General features: G+C 43.1%; 1 protein-coding gene across 1 annotated transcript; it reads right to left on the bottom strand.

Annotated features, from left to right (window-relative positions):
- Positions 1–6,202: 6,202 nt before the first annotated feature.
- Positions 6,203–12,153, bottom strand: prr16 (proline rich 16). The gene is made up of 2 exons (XM_061072403.1): positions 12,019–12,153; positions 6,203–7,069 (listed from the first exon to the last, which is right to left on the bottom strand). Exons 1-2 carry the CDS (start codon positions 12,151–12,153, stop codon positions 6,203–6,205), a joined length of 1,002 nt encoding a protein of 333 aa, XP_060928386.1.
- Positions 12,154–14,707: the final 2,554 nt, after the last annotated feature.

Here is a 14,707-nt window from a genome sequence, read left to right as displayed (position 1 = left end):
ATAAATAACTTATCCTGCTCTGCCCTTCTGAAAAAAAAAAACAAACACAGGTTGTGAGCTTTCGTCAAATGACCTCTCAGTCATCCAACACAATATCAAAAATATCATCTCTTTAAATGTTAAAGTCTCTGTAGAAAAATGTCTGAAATATATAAATATCCAACATGTCCATGTGTATTTGTATACAAAGAATATTTGATGCAAATTATCACTTCTCCAAGGGTCCTTTAAAGCTGTAGCTATACCACACTGCACCGTACGTCTGCATGTTACTGTGGGATATAAACATAGCGTGCATGGCATCAACTGAGCACATAGATTTAGATGTAATGAACACAATGTCTGGACACAGATCAGTGACCACGTCATCATTCATTTCGAGACCAGTAGTCTTTCTAAAATACACAGTGATTGTGCATATGGCAACTTCTGACATAGTGTTACCTTCTCACTATCTGCAGACGGCCAGGCCGACATGTCAGGCTCTCCAGACACAAACAGTTACAATTTCTAAAAGGCAAATTCCATCGGTTGAATGGAGCTATTGATATCCATCTGAGTATGCACAGAAAAAAACGCCTGCGTAGACATGAATCACACACTAGCTGACATCATATCACCCCATCTTCTGCCTCTTCTTCTTTACTTTTGATGAGAGGGGTTTCAGCAGCATTCTAATCTCTAATTCCACTATTTACAAGTAACAAAAATATCACCTCCACAGCTATAAATTCTTTCTGTCTGTATGTCGCTGCATACTGTGACTGCCCTCGCTCTTTTCTTCTGTGGCAGTAACACGTGCCTGGAGGCTTTAGTGCCCAAAAACTATGAATTTGTCCAGAGGATCTTGTCTCCTGCTGATTGAGAGCCATTAGAAAAGGTTGCTGCTTGGCCTCGGCACCGGCTCCTCCCGGGGGGGATCAACCACGCGTTCGATCACTGTGTGAAACAAGCATCCCTTCCACTTGTACCTCAAGTAGCTCAATGGGCCCTGCAGAGGGAAAAAGGAAAAACGCATTAGTGTGAAATTCTGACTGTACACAGGAGAGCCACTTGACCAAGTAATCACTGCATCAAGCTTGTCCTTTTTCACCCAGCAGAATGAAAATATACCAAGGTGTGATTCCCCACGGAGAACCACCGGTGCATACGCAAGTCGTCAAAATTAATAGGACTGAACCGCACAATTCTGAATGTTCCCTTCTGTGAAAAAGACAAAAGCGAAGACTTCATGTCTCTCCTTAAATATCTGTCACCCCCCCCCCCCCCCCCCCCCCCCCACACACACACACACACACTTTCTCTCCTTGGAGTCTGGAGTGGTTCATTGAGCAGAGGACCCCATCTGGGTCAGCCTGGCTCTTGCAAATCTGATTCTGTTGTTGAAGACGTTGTTTACCTCCTCCGCGTAAGGTGCAGCTGATGCTTCTAACTTTTAACAACGTCCAAAGGAGCGTGAAATCCTCCACGTTACGTCTGCTTCGCCACCTCAGCTTTCTAAGTTGCACCGAGCCATCGCGTGCCCTTTGACTCCATCTCACACACATGGCTGCATGTACTCGTGCATGCCTTTTTTGCGCTCTCATGCACCTTTAAACACACACATGTATCCTGTGGACATTAAAATGCATGCATATGAGTGCACGTAGGGCATTTTGACGAAAACACACACACCCACTCAATCTTCTTCATAACTTTGTCTGACTCACAGATGAAGCGGCTGCAAGACGAGCCAGTCTTCGTGCCTTACGTCCACCAGATTTGCTTTTGAATCCTCTGATGTTCGGCAATGTGGGGCATGACTATTTTGCAGTCTAATGTACTGTGCATGCAGTATCTCCACTACAGAACAGTTATTTGGCTCCATGCATTTCTCACAACATTTGAATTTTCAGCGATCATAATAAAATGTAGCTGATGGAGGGAAACAGAAAATCTAAGTTAATGATGCATGCAGAATGGGGATGAGCAAACAGAAATCTGTGTCCCTTGGCAGACTATCACCACAAAAAATCAGACAGAGAAACAACAGCTAATTAATATTCACTGGCGAAATGTGTCTCACTCTGACACATTTATTGGGTTTCACTGCTGGCTGTGCACGGTGCCAGGTGAAGACAAACGGGACAACGCAGTCAGGAGAAGCACCACAAGCTCACAGGCCGGTTTACATCCAGACATGTAGAGCTCTCACAATCTAACCCATCAGCTCTGAGAGATTTTATATTAATTATGGAGGCAGCATGTTCACTCATTTACTTAATTAAATGAGGTGTCGCACCGGGGACGTCAGCAGGACACGAGGCTGAAATCGAAAGCACACAACCTTTAAATGAAGGAGCCACTACAAACGACAATTCATTATGGGATGCAGAAACAGCCAGGATCCCATTTGTTTTTTCATCCCTAGAAGGTCATTTGTAATCCAAAGGTGAGAAGTGAAGGATGCAGGAGCTGCAGAGGCAGAAGCTTTTCATTAGGCATACCAATTTAAACGCTGCAAAAAGGCAGTTTGCTGTATGAGGTGTCAGATTTGTTTTAATAATAGTCACCTCGCCCACAGATATAGAGAGAAGCATACAGCTGCTGCCGAGTGGTTGAGCGGCATCATGTAATGAAAGACAGAGAAAAAGAAATGAGGCAAGAGTGAGAGGGAAGGAGTCAGGGAGGGAGCGAAAGAGGTGGGCTATGAGATAGACCTGTGAGCTGTGAGCTGTAGGGAGTAGGTCAATGCAGTTGAGTCAGTACTGACTCACGATGGAGGCGGTGAAGATCCACCTCCTCTGTGCCCATTACAACTTCATCCTCGAGCCCGGAGCACTGGAGCTCGGATCGCCATTTCAAAAACACCTACACCCATTGTCAGAGGAGCAGCGCTCTCTGTGCCAGAAGAACAATCTGATACACACTAGGAATGGTCCACTAGTGCGACTGTGCAGACACTTCCTGCTGTGGTTTCCATTAATACATGCCCACTTTCCACAAATTCAAAAATATGAGACGACAGGAAAATGTTTGAACTGATTTGTGTAAAATAATTTCATTAATTCAATCATTCATCATCTATACAGCTCATGCTTTGAGGATCGCAACATATAAAACTTCAGGCAATTTACTGTCTCCAATTAACCTAAATTACACGTCTTTGGACTTTGGGAGGAGACAATGCTAACCACTGAGGCACCTTGTCAACCTTGACCTTAACTTATAATTTTAGGACACATTTTCAGAGTATATTCACATTCATAGGATATGACTTGATCATATATTGTCAAAGTGCAACAACGACCATTACAAACAGGACTCAGAGGCAACCCTCAGTCCAGCTGTGTCTGATAAGCCTAAAAGATTTATGAAGCTCCTGATAATAAATTATCATTCATTAAGTTCCTGCTTTAACCTGCTTGTGATTGGACTGTATTTATAATGGCATTATGATACTTCTTTTGACACATGAATAAAAGGTTGGTTTGGTTCTGCTTCTCAAACTCAGGTATTGCATCAGCAAAGAAATGTTTAACAATAACGAGGCCTAGTGAAAACAGCAATGCCCACAGTCAGACGTAACAGAAAACAGAAATGTGAGTTTGAAAAGAGATAATAACTCATAAAGTGCCTGCACTTCGACATTTGCTGTCAAAGCTTTCAACCAACATTGCATCTCCTCTCTTTGAGCTAAGCACATACTCAAAGTCTTTTTTAGCTTCGGTGTTGTGGCAACTGAACAACAAAATTCAATAACTTCAATCTTACAAACAGTATATTTGACTTAGTGGAAGAAACACAAATGAAAACTCACTTGAATTCAGAGTAGGACACTAATCTGGTTAAAAACACAAAAAAGGGGAATAATTTAGTTTCCGAACACTGTGCAAGTTCTGTGCACACACTGGGAAAAACAAAAAAGGACAAATCCCTTTACTTTCTCAGTGTGTGTTCTCTTATAATCATACGATGCCAAGTCCATTGTGTTAATTTCCTCGCTTCATTGAATACTGCATTAAGGCAGTTCTGCAGTAGCGAAAAACCCCTATTGATGAAACTGGCTGTGTTCCATCCTGTAACACACTACCTTGTGTGGCTGTGTGTGTAACTGCGGCGCCTGTGTGTGTGTGTGTAGCGCTTGTGTGTGTGTGTGTGATCTCTCATGCTGCTGCCAGACTCATTAGGATCCATTAATTTGAGGTAAATGCGGTGAATGTCGTACAGTGAGAGCAATCATCCTGAGGACAAACATGCATTCACATATGCTCCCACACAGCACAACCAAGGCAGCACCAGCCACCGATGCATTACCATCTCGCTTTCTCTCTGCCTCTCTCATTCCCCCTTCTCTCTCTCTCTCTCTCTCACTCTTTTTCTCTCTCTCTCTCTCTCTCCACACATTCTTCCTCACATCCTCATCCCCTCACTCTCATCCACTGATCCCTAATCCGGACGCTGATTTTAGATTGTGAGGCCAGCGAGGTCGTGCATTGGATTTTGGCATCAGCGCGTGCTATTTCATACGCTGATTTTCTCAGCTTTAACCTTCCCACCCCCGCGAGTCTAAATAGACACAAATATGTATATTAAATGTACTGTTTATATAACACCCTGCCCCCTAAAGCACACACACATCTGCCCCCTCACACACACGTTTATTTCACCTTTCTGTCCCTTCCCTTCTTTCCTCACTTCCTTCCTTATCATGTTCCCTCTCTCAGTTTATCATAAAAAATATATGCCGCAGCAGTTCAGAGCTTTGTCAAGGCTAATGTTGGTACAAAGGCTGTCTGAGGCACTGCTTTATCTCCTGTAGTCTAATCCAGCTAATTAAGGGCATCGCTGAGAGGAACTGGTGCTACTATTCTCATCCAACTCCAGGGTATAGCGTCTCCCCTATGTCTGCCAAACTGACGTGTGCACTCACACACACACACCTAGGCACACACACCCTAATTAAAGATTCCTAGACACTCATTATACAAGAATGATTTTAGATAAATATATATACTCAACATTTCAACAGCATGCACAAATGTTTGCACGCACACACACACGCAGGGAGCAAAGGCTTTATCAAATATGCTTCTTCATCAAAGCGAGTAAAACGAGGACCAACTGTTCATATAGACTGATGCTGCTGATATTACGGCTGATTTATGTTCCCTTAAGGAAATAAAAGTCCATCACGCTTTCTGCCGGACTATCTCCTCATGCTAGAGCAGAATTCATTAGCCCCCTCTCCATTTAGCCTCGTAGATATAACAGGGTGTGATAATGGGGGTCTGCACAAATGGGAGCTGGAGATGCTAAATATATGAGTTGTATTAGAAAATGAAATCGCTGATTTTTCAATTAGGATTTACTGTCAAGTCATTAGTAGACATTCTTGAATATTTAGCATTTCTCCTTGTCACTCGTTTCCTCACTTTTCTCACTCCCACAGTCTGACACACCAGTCAATCTCACAACCCTAATTGTTCATCTGTCAGGGCTTGTGTGGCGGTATCAATGCCTTTGTGTATTCTGCAACAGCCTTTACCTGTGTGTCTGTGTGTGGTTATAAAGAGTTGTTTGGGTGAATGGAAAGATCTTGAGGGCTTTTGATGAAATCTGTGGGAAGCTGGTTTTCTTGTTCCAACCAGAAGGACATGAATTAATCAGAGCCCCTATCTGAAGAACTTCCTGAGTTTGAGGCTCGTTAGTACCGAGAGCTTCCAGATAGACACAAATACGATTTAGCTTTGGTGTTGTTAGCAGCCTTACGTGAATATTTTAAAAGTCCCCGTACATTTTTCTGTCAATGCTCGCTGCTAGCAAACATCGTTCTCTGCACACATGCGCTTGTGCACCCACTCACTTGTGAATATACAATAAATAAACAAATAGTTGTTTGCATACACATTTGCAGAAATGTATCAGTGCATGCAGTTGCTCCTATGCTTCCTCTTTTTCTCCTCTTGACAAACACAATCATACATGCACAAAGACTCACCGCTTCTTCCAGATCTGTCTGTGTACGTCTCAGCGCCCATGGCAATTCCTTCCTCTCTATTCTACTCACTTTATCCATCCTTTTGTTTCCTATTCCCCAAACCTTCCTCTCTGTGTTTGGTTAATCCAAAGTTCAACCGGAGCAGAAATCTCTCTTAAAGTAGAAAACACTATGAATGATTCAAGAATAGACAGATAGGTAGACAGAACAGGGGAGTCGGTGTCAAACCGTGGTGGTGGTTGATTTGCGGAGGATTGTTTTCTGGGGCTTGCGGGAAGGCGGGTGAGGAGGCACAAAAGGTGGAGGAGGGTTCGCTGTCGGCGGGAAACTCTGGCTGAATGGGAGGCCGCCGTTTTCCAACATGAAATCATGAGGAAGAGCATGAGGAGGAGGAGGGGAGGAGGAAGAGCAGCAGTGTAGCGGGCTAAGCCTCAAGTCGCTCAGCTCGGCCTGTAAGTGGAGTTCTGTGTCGTCTACGTCGTACTGGAGGTCGCAGTCCGGGCAGTAGCCGTGGTACTGGACCGTCTCGCTGAAACGGACACGCTCCCTCTCACGAGGCTCCCTGCCAGGGGCCTTTGGGCATTTGTTTTTTTCGTGACGGAGAAGAGGCATGGGCCTGGGCAATGTAGGAACAAGCCCGGACTCAGGCATTCCGCTGTCACTGGAAAGGAAACAGGGCGTGGAGGAGAATAAATCCCTGGTTTTCAAAGGGAAAATCCCGCCATTCCTCATCAGAGACCCGTTAGCCTTGGATATATTCCCTGATAACATTAAAGTCGGATGAGGCAGATTCTTCATGTTGTGATCCTCGGCTCTTTGCGGCGTATGTCTTGGTGGTGGTAAGGGCGGGTGGGCTTTCCTCAGCACAGTCAGTACTGCAGGAGGGTGGACAGGGACCGGGATGATGGGCCCAGAGGTTTTAAAGATGAAGTCCTCGGGGAAGAGCTTCATCTTCTCCAGGCTGGAAACGGTGGTGGTGGTGGTGGTGGAGCTCGAGCTGGAGTTGAGTGTGTCCGTCTTGGAGCTGTCTGTCATTCCATCCTCCTCCAGTTGCAGGTCACAAGTCAGGGTGTCGATGTCATGGACGACCTGGTGACAAGAAGACATGTCACTTTGACAGCTGAGGACAGGAATGATAAAGAATGAACCCTAACCACAACTCTAATGCCTGAGAGGAGGAAATCAAAAATCAACGCTGACATAAAAGAAGACAATGTTTACAGGGGAAATAATGATGATCAAAAAAGAAGATTTGAGAAGAAGATTTGTTCTTGTCAGGATTTAGTGTCTTAATCTCCTCACATTCCTGATTAATGAATTAAAAACAAAACATTGTATAAAATCGAAAGACACCAATAGATTTATGAGATGAAAAATTAATTAAGATATCATTGTGACAAAGATGCCCGGCAGAAAATAAATATCACTACAATTTATGGGACCGGCCATGAGCCTGCCAGAGTCTGACTTGATACACGACAACAATCCCATGCACCAACACAACTGAGAGAGTAAACCAACAACATCCTGTGAACCCAGACACCAACAATACCATTTAGAAGATAGGATCAGTGTTAGGAATGAATGAATAAACATTGTAGAGAACAAACTCAGGGATAAAACAAGTAAAAACATGTACAGAAATGAAAAATCAACTGACAAAGATTAACACAATAAAACAAGCACTGCTCAGCCAGGCAGAGTGAATAAACCCCACATTGAAATGTATGCTATGAGAAGGAAGATCAATTCCCACTAACAATGATATTATATTTCTGAGCTGAACAGCACAGTTAACAATTCATCATGGCACGACTTAATTCCAAGCAAGCGACTTTGGTATGAAAGAAAAACAAAGACAAAGCCAGATATTTTACAAAACGCAAAATCGCTTCGGAAATCCACTCTGCGAGGAACGCAATTTTAAAGAGCAAATACTTTATCAGTAGCAGTTGTGAGACATTGTTCACAGTGTGTCAGGGTTCAATAGGAGAGAGAAGAGATGCAGGGAGACACAGACCACTGAATATTTTTGGAAAAGGAATGTGTAAAAAAAATCAATTCAAATATTTTAATGATTACAAAAGGAGACAATAAACTGAAGGACGAGGAATAGTAGAAATCTCCGCTCATGCAGTGAAGCAGAAAGTTATATTGAAAGTTTTTGTTTTCCTCAGGACCCCGTGCAGATAATGGATATTTGCATCTGAAGATAATTCCTTTGTCTTCCAAGAGGAAATGTGTTTTCACAGCCGGCACAGAGGAATATTAAAGAACTGCAGCAGCAGAAATTTGGTTTGCTGACACTCCATACTCAATACTGGAACTAATTATAGGGGATGTAACGGCACAAGTTTAGATAACACTTAAAACACACAATTTACAGAGATGCAAACATTATAACTCTTCTAGACATGCTGAACAACTCGGAGTGATGCTCGACTGAAATTCATTCAACATCCACTAGGGATGGGGGAAAAAATCGATTCAGTTACAAATCGCGATTCTTGTGAATGACGATTTTAAATCGATATGCTGCCTCCCAAATCGTTTTTTTTTTAATTTTAAACATATTTATTGGTTTATACCGGGAGGGATATATTGGGGGAGCAACATCAACCCAGAGCATGTTGACCAGCTCTTGTTTTTGCACAAGAATCTAAACATACCCAAGCACTAGCTTTGCATCGGCTACATGCAAACAACAATAGCCTACTTTTTGTTTATTTCAAAGTTTATATTTTAAGTAAACTTTTATTCATTCTATTTAATATACCTTTTATTTATTTTTTAAAAGTAGCCTAGGTAGCATACATTTCTTAATCTGTCAGTTTGTGTGCAGTTGACAGGGGCTATACAATAATAGGGCACATTTTTATTTATTTTCTCTATTGGCTGCCCGGCAGTCATTAAGTTAATGTTAATATTTGAAATAAAACTGGTAAAGCTCTAAGTGAATTTGACTGTGTTGTATTTGAAGGAATGATTCAACATTTTTCCATGGTCCAGTATTTAAAAAAAAAAAAATAACCAAAAGAAATCCACTAAAAAGTTAAACTACAATAGCAGTGGAGTGCATACATCTGCCACGGCCCAACAGTCCCCTTATGAAACTATATTTAAATTAACCAGATCCAGATTTACATACTGCACCAAATTCAAGATCAAGATCCATGAATTATTTTCTGACAAATAAGGAAAAATTCTGCGAAACGTCTCCCAATGTACAAGAATGTGAAAAAAATAAATCCTGGATCCACCACCAAAATTGAATTGGTTCTTTCTTGGGCCATCTATCATCCTTACAGCAGGTTTCATGGTAATCCCTGCAGTAGTTTTTTGTGTACTTTTGCTTACAAACGACAAATCAACAGACCAATGAAAAGGGGTGAAAACATAACCTCCTTGGAAAAGGAACTTAGGGCCACAGGACACTAAGTGAAACAGCTCTGGTTGTTATCTTATTAAATTCTGTCCTCTTAAGGCAAACACTTGCTCTGTGGACAAAGTAACTCTCCCCTACATTTATTTCTGCACCGCTGAGACAATAACTAGAGGCTGTGAGGACTGAAATTGCATGCTCACATAAACATTGCCCAGGGAACCATTAGCTAGGAGAATTCTATAAAAAAAAAGGCAGTTTAACAAACAGAACTACACATGATGCTAAACCCTGCTGGGAACTGAAAACTGATTCAACAGTATGATGTCCACTATGTTCAGCCATTTCCAGAAGTCTGTCCAAAGATATTCCCACTGGAGACGAGTGTTTACTGGTTCTCTTCCCTTGACGGAGTTATTATGGCATCAATGCCCAGAACTAAAGTGTGGTGTTGGACATTTTATTACTGGCTGCCTGATTATTGACCATCCAGCACTGGAATATCTGAACAGGATCTGAAATCAAATGAGTTGAGGTCGTGGTATCATGAAGCCAAAATAACTTGAAAAGAAAATTCACCAGAAAAGTAAAGTTAATGCATTCTCCTTTACAGCGTTCATGAAATAATTACGACAGAGACATTGCGCTTATGTTCATTTGCTGGATTAGTTATCTCAGAGCACCCGATGCATTAGCCCTTCTGTGAAACACCACTGCTATCATCCAGCGGTTTTGAAATGCATGTTCAAACAGTGGCTTGAGAAGAGGCTGCGAGAGAGAAATGAAGAGCGAGTGATGAGGAGGGAAACAGAGAGCGAGGAAGAGTGATTGAGAGGGAGAGATAAATAGGAAGAAGGCTGGGCCAGTGAAGGCAATGGAGCTAAATTCTCCATGCTGTCTCTAAATGGATAATTTGTTGGGACACATACAAGAGGTAATACCAGTATCCCAGAGTGCAGGCCCTGCTGTAGGCCAGGCGGCTTCAGCAGCTGAGCCAAGCATCTGGGCAGGGTCCCTCCTCGGAGCCAGGCTCAGCTCCAGCCCTGTTTGGGGGTTATTACAAATATCTGCATTTCAAATGGATTATAACCCAAATACTGGATTTGATAGTAACACCCCCCCAAGGTATGTCTTTGGCATGTGTGTGTGTGTGTGTGTGTGTGTGTGTGTGTGTGTGTGTGTGTGTGTGTGTGTGTGTGTAAGTGGTGTCAGAATAACTGATCCTCTGCACAGTTCCCTGCCAGCAGGAAAAGAAAAAAGAAAGAGGGCAAATCATAAAAAAAAATCACAATAGATTACAATGCCTTCTTGTTCTCATTCATTCCTGGTGCCTGCTGTGAGACATTGTGACCTGCTGGAAGAAAAGAAGAAAAAAACCCCACAAAGAAGTCTAATTCAGCTCAACTTGCAGAAGCAGAGCGAGAGGAAGAGGAGCTGAGAGGAGGCAGGAGGAGACAGATGCTGTGTCGACTAACCCATCCATAATGTAGGACGAGAGGCTGTGCGCAATAGGGTTTTATTAGAATGACAGGCTGTCGTGTAAGGGTGAGATGTTCGGCACAGTGGGTCGTACATGCCTGGTATGTGGCAGGTGGAGGGATGTGAACATGAGAGCAGATAAGATTGCAGCTATTACAGCAGAAGTGGCAGGGAAGGATTCAGTGATTGGAGTGAGTGGAAACACTTACAAAGGAAAACACTGTAATGTGATTGAAATGAAAGAAAATCCATCACTGCAGGGAGGCTCTGTGAGGTATTTCTGCTCTATGAATGTAAAATACACCCATATAATGCCTGAATCTGTCAGAGACCCCCCCGGCTACCAGTCAGCACCCCTGTCTCTGCATCGCCGAGATTCGGATATAGCAGAACAGACAGCTGAGAGTTCTGATCCTTAACAGGGACTCTGTAGAGAGGGAGAGGAAGGAGAACAACAAGAGATAAAGACAGGATGAAGATGAGTGGCTGCGATAAACACAGACATGTGGTGAAAGATAACAAACGACAAAGAAAGCTGCAGATAAAGCAGCGCCAGGAGATATCGAGAGGAGGAAGTAGCTGAAAAGAGAAAGACAACTGCTCCGTTATAATTATGTGTCTTGTTTTTTTTTCCCCTTTGGCAGGAGATAATTCCCAGCAAACAACAGTCAGCATTAAGATGATGAAATGCAATGCAAAAAAAAAAAAGTGCATTCCTGGTTCAACCAACTTGTCCATTAAATATTAACTGTGATTACATATTTCTCACTTTCATCAAAAGCCTGAGTGAGTCAGGAGGGAAGACGCCTTTCCTGTCATTTCGCACCCAGCACCCTCCTGTGCCACATCTTACATATTGGAGATAATGATCACATGCAATAGTGGGTAGCGTGTGTGTGTGTGTGTGTGTGTGTGTGTGTGTGTGTGTGTGTGTGTGTGTGTGTGTGTATGTGTGTGTGTGTGTGTGTGTGTGTGTGTGTGTGTGTGTGTGTTGTCAAAGCCGCCTCCAGGCCCCAGTGAGTTGGACACCACAGCCTCCCATCTCCTCCAACACAACAATGCCTAGAAAGAGCATCCTCACAAGCAGCCTGCAGAGAAGCTGGAACACAGCACAACACATGGCGCATGGTTTATGGAGCTTATGGCCTCTTATGGTCCCCCCCCCTCTCACATTTACCTCCTTCAGCTCTTTGGCTACGTCCTTGAGGTCCCCCAGGATGGTCTCCAAATTCTTCACGATTGTCTTGATCTCCTTCTTCACTTTCACTTTGGAGACTACTCCTTCACCCTCCGCACTGGGCGCTCCTGACATTCTTCGCGCTTCGTCTATTCCCGCAAGGATCTGGGGTCAAATCCTTCGGTCGCCACGCTGCCACTTTGCCACAGCGTTCCTCGTGTTCTCATCGTAGGTTCTCATCCAGTCCCTCGCTCCCGGTGACTTTTCTGCTCCTACATCACTGCCAGGACGGAGCCAAGTGGCGTCGGCCAGCGTTGTGTCTCCGCCACCAGGCATGCGCAATGGAGCGTGCAGCACAGAAACACGACCGGAGTGATGATCAGGTATTGGACCATAGTGTCTGCGAGAAAAAAAACTACATCCACAGGTTTTTTTTTTGCGCAACCTTTACGCGTCCGTGTCCAACATCTGCGCAAAACCGACGCTCCACGGGGGGTGCCCCTCGGGTGCGGAGAGCGCTGAATTCAACATTCTAGGATCGGAATGTCCAACAGGAAAAAGAAAAAGAAAGGTGTTAGTAAATAGAGAGAGGAAGGTGACTCAGAGAGAGAGAGAGAGAGAGAGAGAGAGAGAGAGAGAGAGAGAGAGAGAGAGAGAGAGAGAGAGAGAGAGAGAGTCCGGGCTGTGATCCAGAAGCGTTACTGCGTCCGTCGTTACTGTGCTGGTCCATAATCCTCAGGCATCATCGACACACAACTGTAACACACTCCCCGTGGGTTCTCCTTAGACAACATGCGGTGTGGGGTGATGATGCATCCCGGAGAGGTGATGATGATGAGGGTGATGATGGTGGTGATGATGATGAGGATGATGTCAGGTACCGACACCCCAGGGCTGCTCCAATCTCCACCGAAAAAACACCCGTCACTGTCATCCTGTCTCCATCTCAGCCTCCGTCCGTGGAGAGTCTGAGCCACGCAGAGAGAGAGAGAGAGGACGGGGAGAGAGAGAGAGGAGGGGGAGAGAGAGAGAGAGAGAGAGAGGAGGGAGAGAGAGAGAGAGAGAAAGAGAGAGAGCATTATCCCATTTCATAACAAGCAGCCATGCAGAGGTTGAAGAGGTCTCACATTTATAATCAGGTTATGCCCAGATCTGTTGTGTTGTGTTATGTTGTGTTGTGTTGTGTTGTGTTTATGGACTGATGATGATAAATTGGGCCCCTGGGGTACAGACAAGAAAAAGTCTCCACCCCCACTCTCCTTCATGACACCCAGTGTGAAAATGACAAATATTGACAAATAGTCTGATAAGTATGGTTATGTGTGTGTGTGTGTGTGTGTGTGTGTGTGTCTGCCTCTCTCTCTCTCTCTCTCTCTCTCTCTCTCTCTCTCTCTCTCTCTCTCTCTCTCTCTCTCTCTCTCTCTCTCTTGCATCTATGTTTTGGGTCTGTGGTTATTTTTGAACTCTCACCAGTTACTATTATTATTCACAAGTGCCTTTAACTGTATTAACAAGGTCACAACATCACTGCTATTTATTATATTTTTATGTATTTGTTCTGTGGTAAAGAATGTTTTCTCCTTCTGGTCGCTTTGCATCTTCATGATCAGCTGCTGGTCATGATCAGTCCTTGGGTTTACATCTTTTTTTCAATATCAACCATATCAACATATCTAAGTCCTATTAAAGGAGTCAAACTACATTTATAATATAGGCTATAAAATATATAAACTAGGGCTGGGCAAGTTAACTAGTTAATTACGAGTTAACTCAAGTGATGAGTTAACTCGATTAATTATTTTATCTCGCATTAACTCAGGTTTGATTATTTATTGTTTTATTGTGAAAGTCAGGCTTTTATTTTGTGAAAGTCTGTTGCTGACTGCTGCGGAACCGGAAAAAAGAAAATAATTGGCGGATAAACAACCATGGATAAGGCTACGGAGCTTTTACATGGCCATTTTCATTTTAAAGTCTTCCAGACTGCTACTGTATTAAATGCTGATGTTAAAAGTGTTTGCACAACAAATGTTATGGCACTTTCGTTCATATGGCAGAACATTGAAAATAAAATTGCGCTATACACTCCTTTTTAATTCATTATTGGATTTTGCGTATAAAATGCGATTAATCGTGATAAATCAGGGAAATCAAGCTATTAATCCGATTAAAACTTTTAATCATTGCCCAGCCCTAATATAAACGTATTTTGAGTACAATGACATTGACTGGGTGGTTTTTCCACAGGAAGTTTCCCTATTTTGCAGACGTGGTGAAAGGTGCTTTAATAAGGTAAAAGGCAGCAGCTCAACGTGTTGATGGGGAACATTTATAAAAGAAACAAAGTAGTAGAAGTAAGGCTGCAGATAATGACTATTTCAGGATGTCAATTTATCTGCTGATTATTTTTCTGTTTTAATTGATTTGTCGTATAGTTGATGAAATGTTATATTTAAGAAATGTCCATAACATTTTCTCATGGTCCAAGTTGAGAAAAAGCAGAAAATGTCTGAGAGGCTGAAAACAACATTTTCATTATTGCAAGGTAAAGGATCATCTTCATCTTCACATGATGTTTCTTCAGTTGTTCGACTAATCGACGATTGCTGCAGAGATCCTCAACCTCGTGTGTAAAATCAACGGTCCCAGAGAAAGGCTGTCTGATTGGTCAGGGCTGACGGAACGCCCC

The sequence above is a fragment of the Limanda limanda genome, chromosome 5 (assembly GCF_963576545.1).
Source record: "Limanda limanda chromosome 5, fLimLim1.1, whole genome shotgun sequence".
Taxonomy (NCBI): Eukaryota; Metazoa; Chordata; class Actinopteri; order Pleuronectiformes; family Pleuronectidae; genus Limanda; species Limanda limanda.
The sequence above is the reverse complement of the archived record's forward strand: the minus strand, read 5'-3'. Positions and strand labels throughout refer to the sequence as shown.

Bases quoted from the DNA above. Each gene is read 5' to 3' on its own strand.
- prr16 (XM_061072403.1), bottom strand. From the start codon at position 12,153: ATGTCAGGAGCGCCCAGTGCGGAGGGTGAAGGAGTAGTCTCCAAAGTG. The intron at 7,070-12,018 runs GTAAATGTGAGA...TCTTGTCACCAG, and splicing joins TAGCCAAAGAGCTGAAGGAG to GTCGTCCATGACATCGACAC.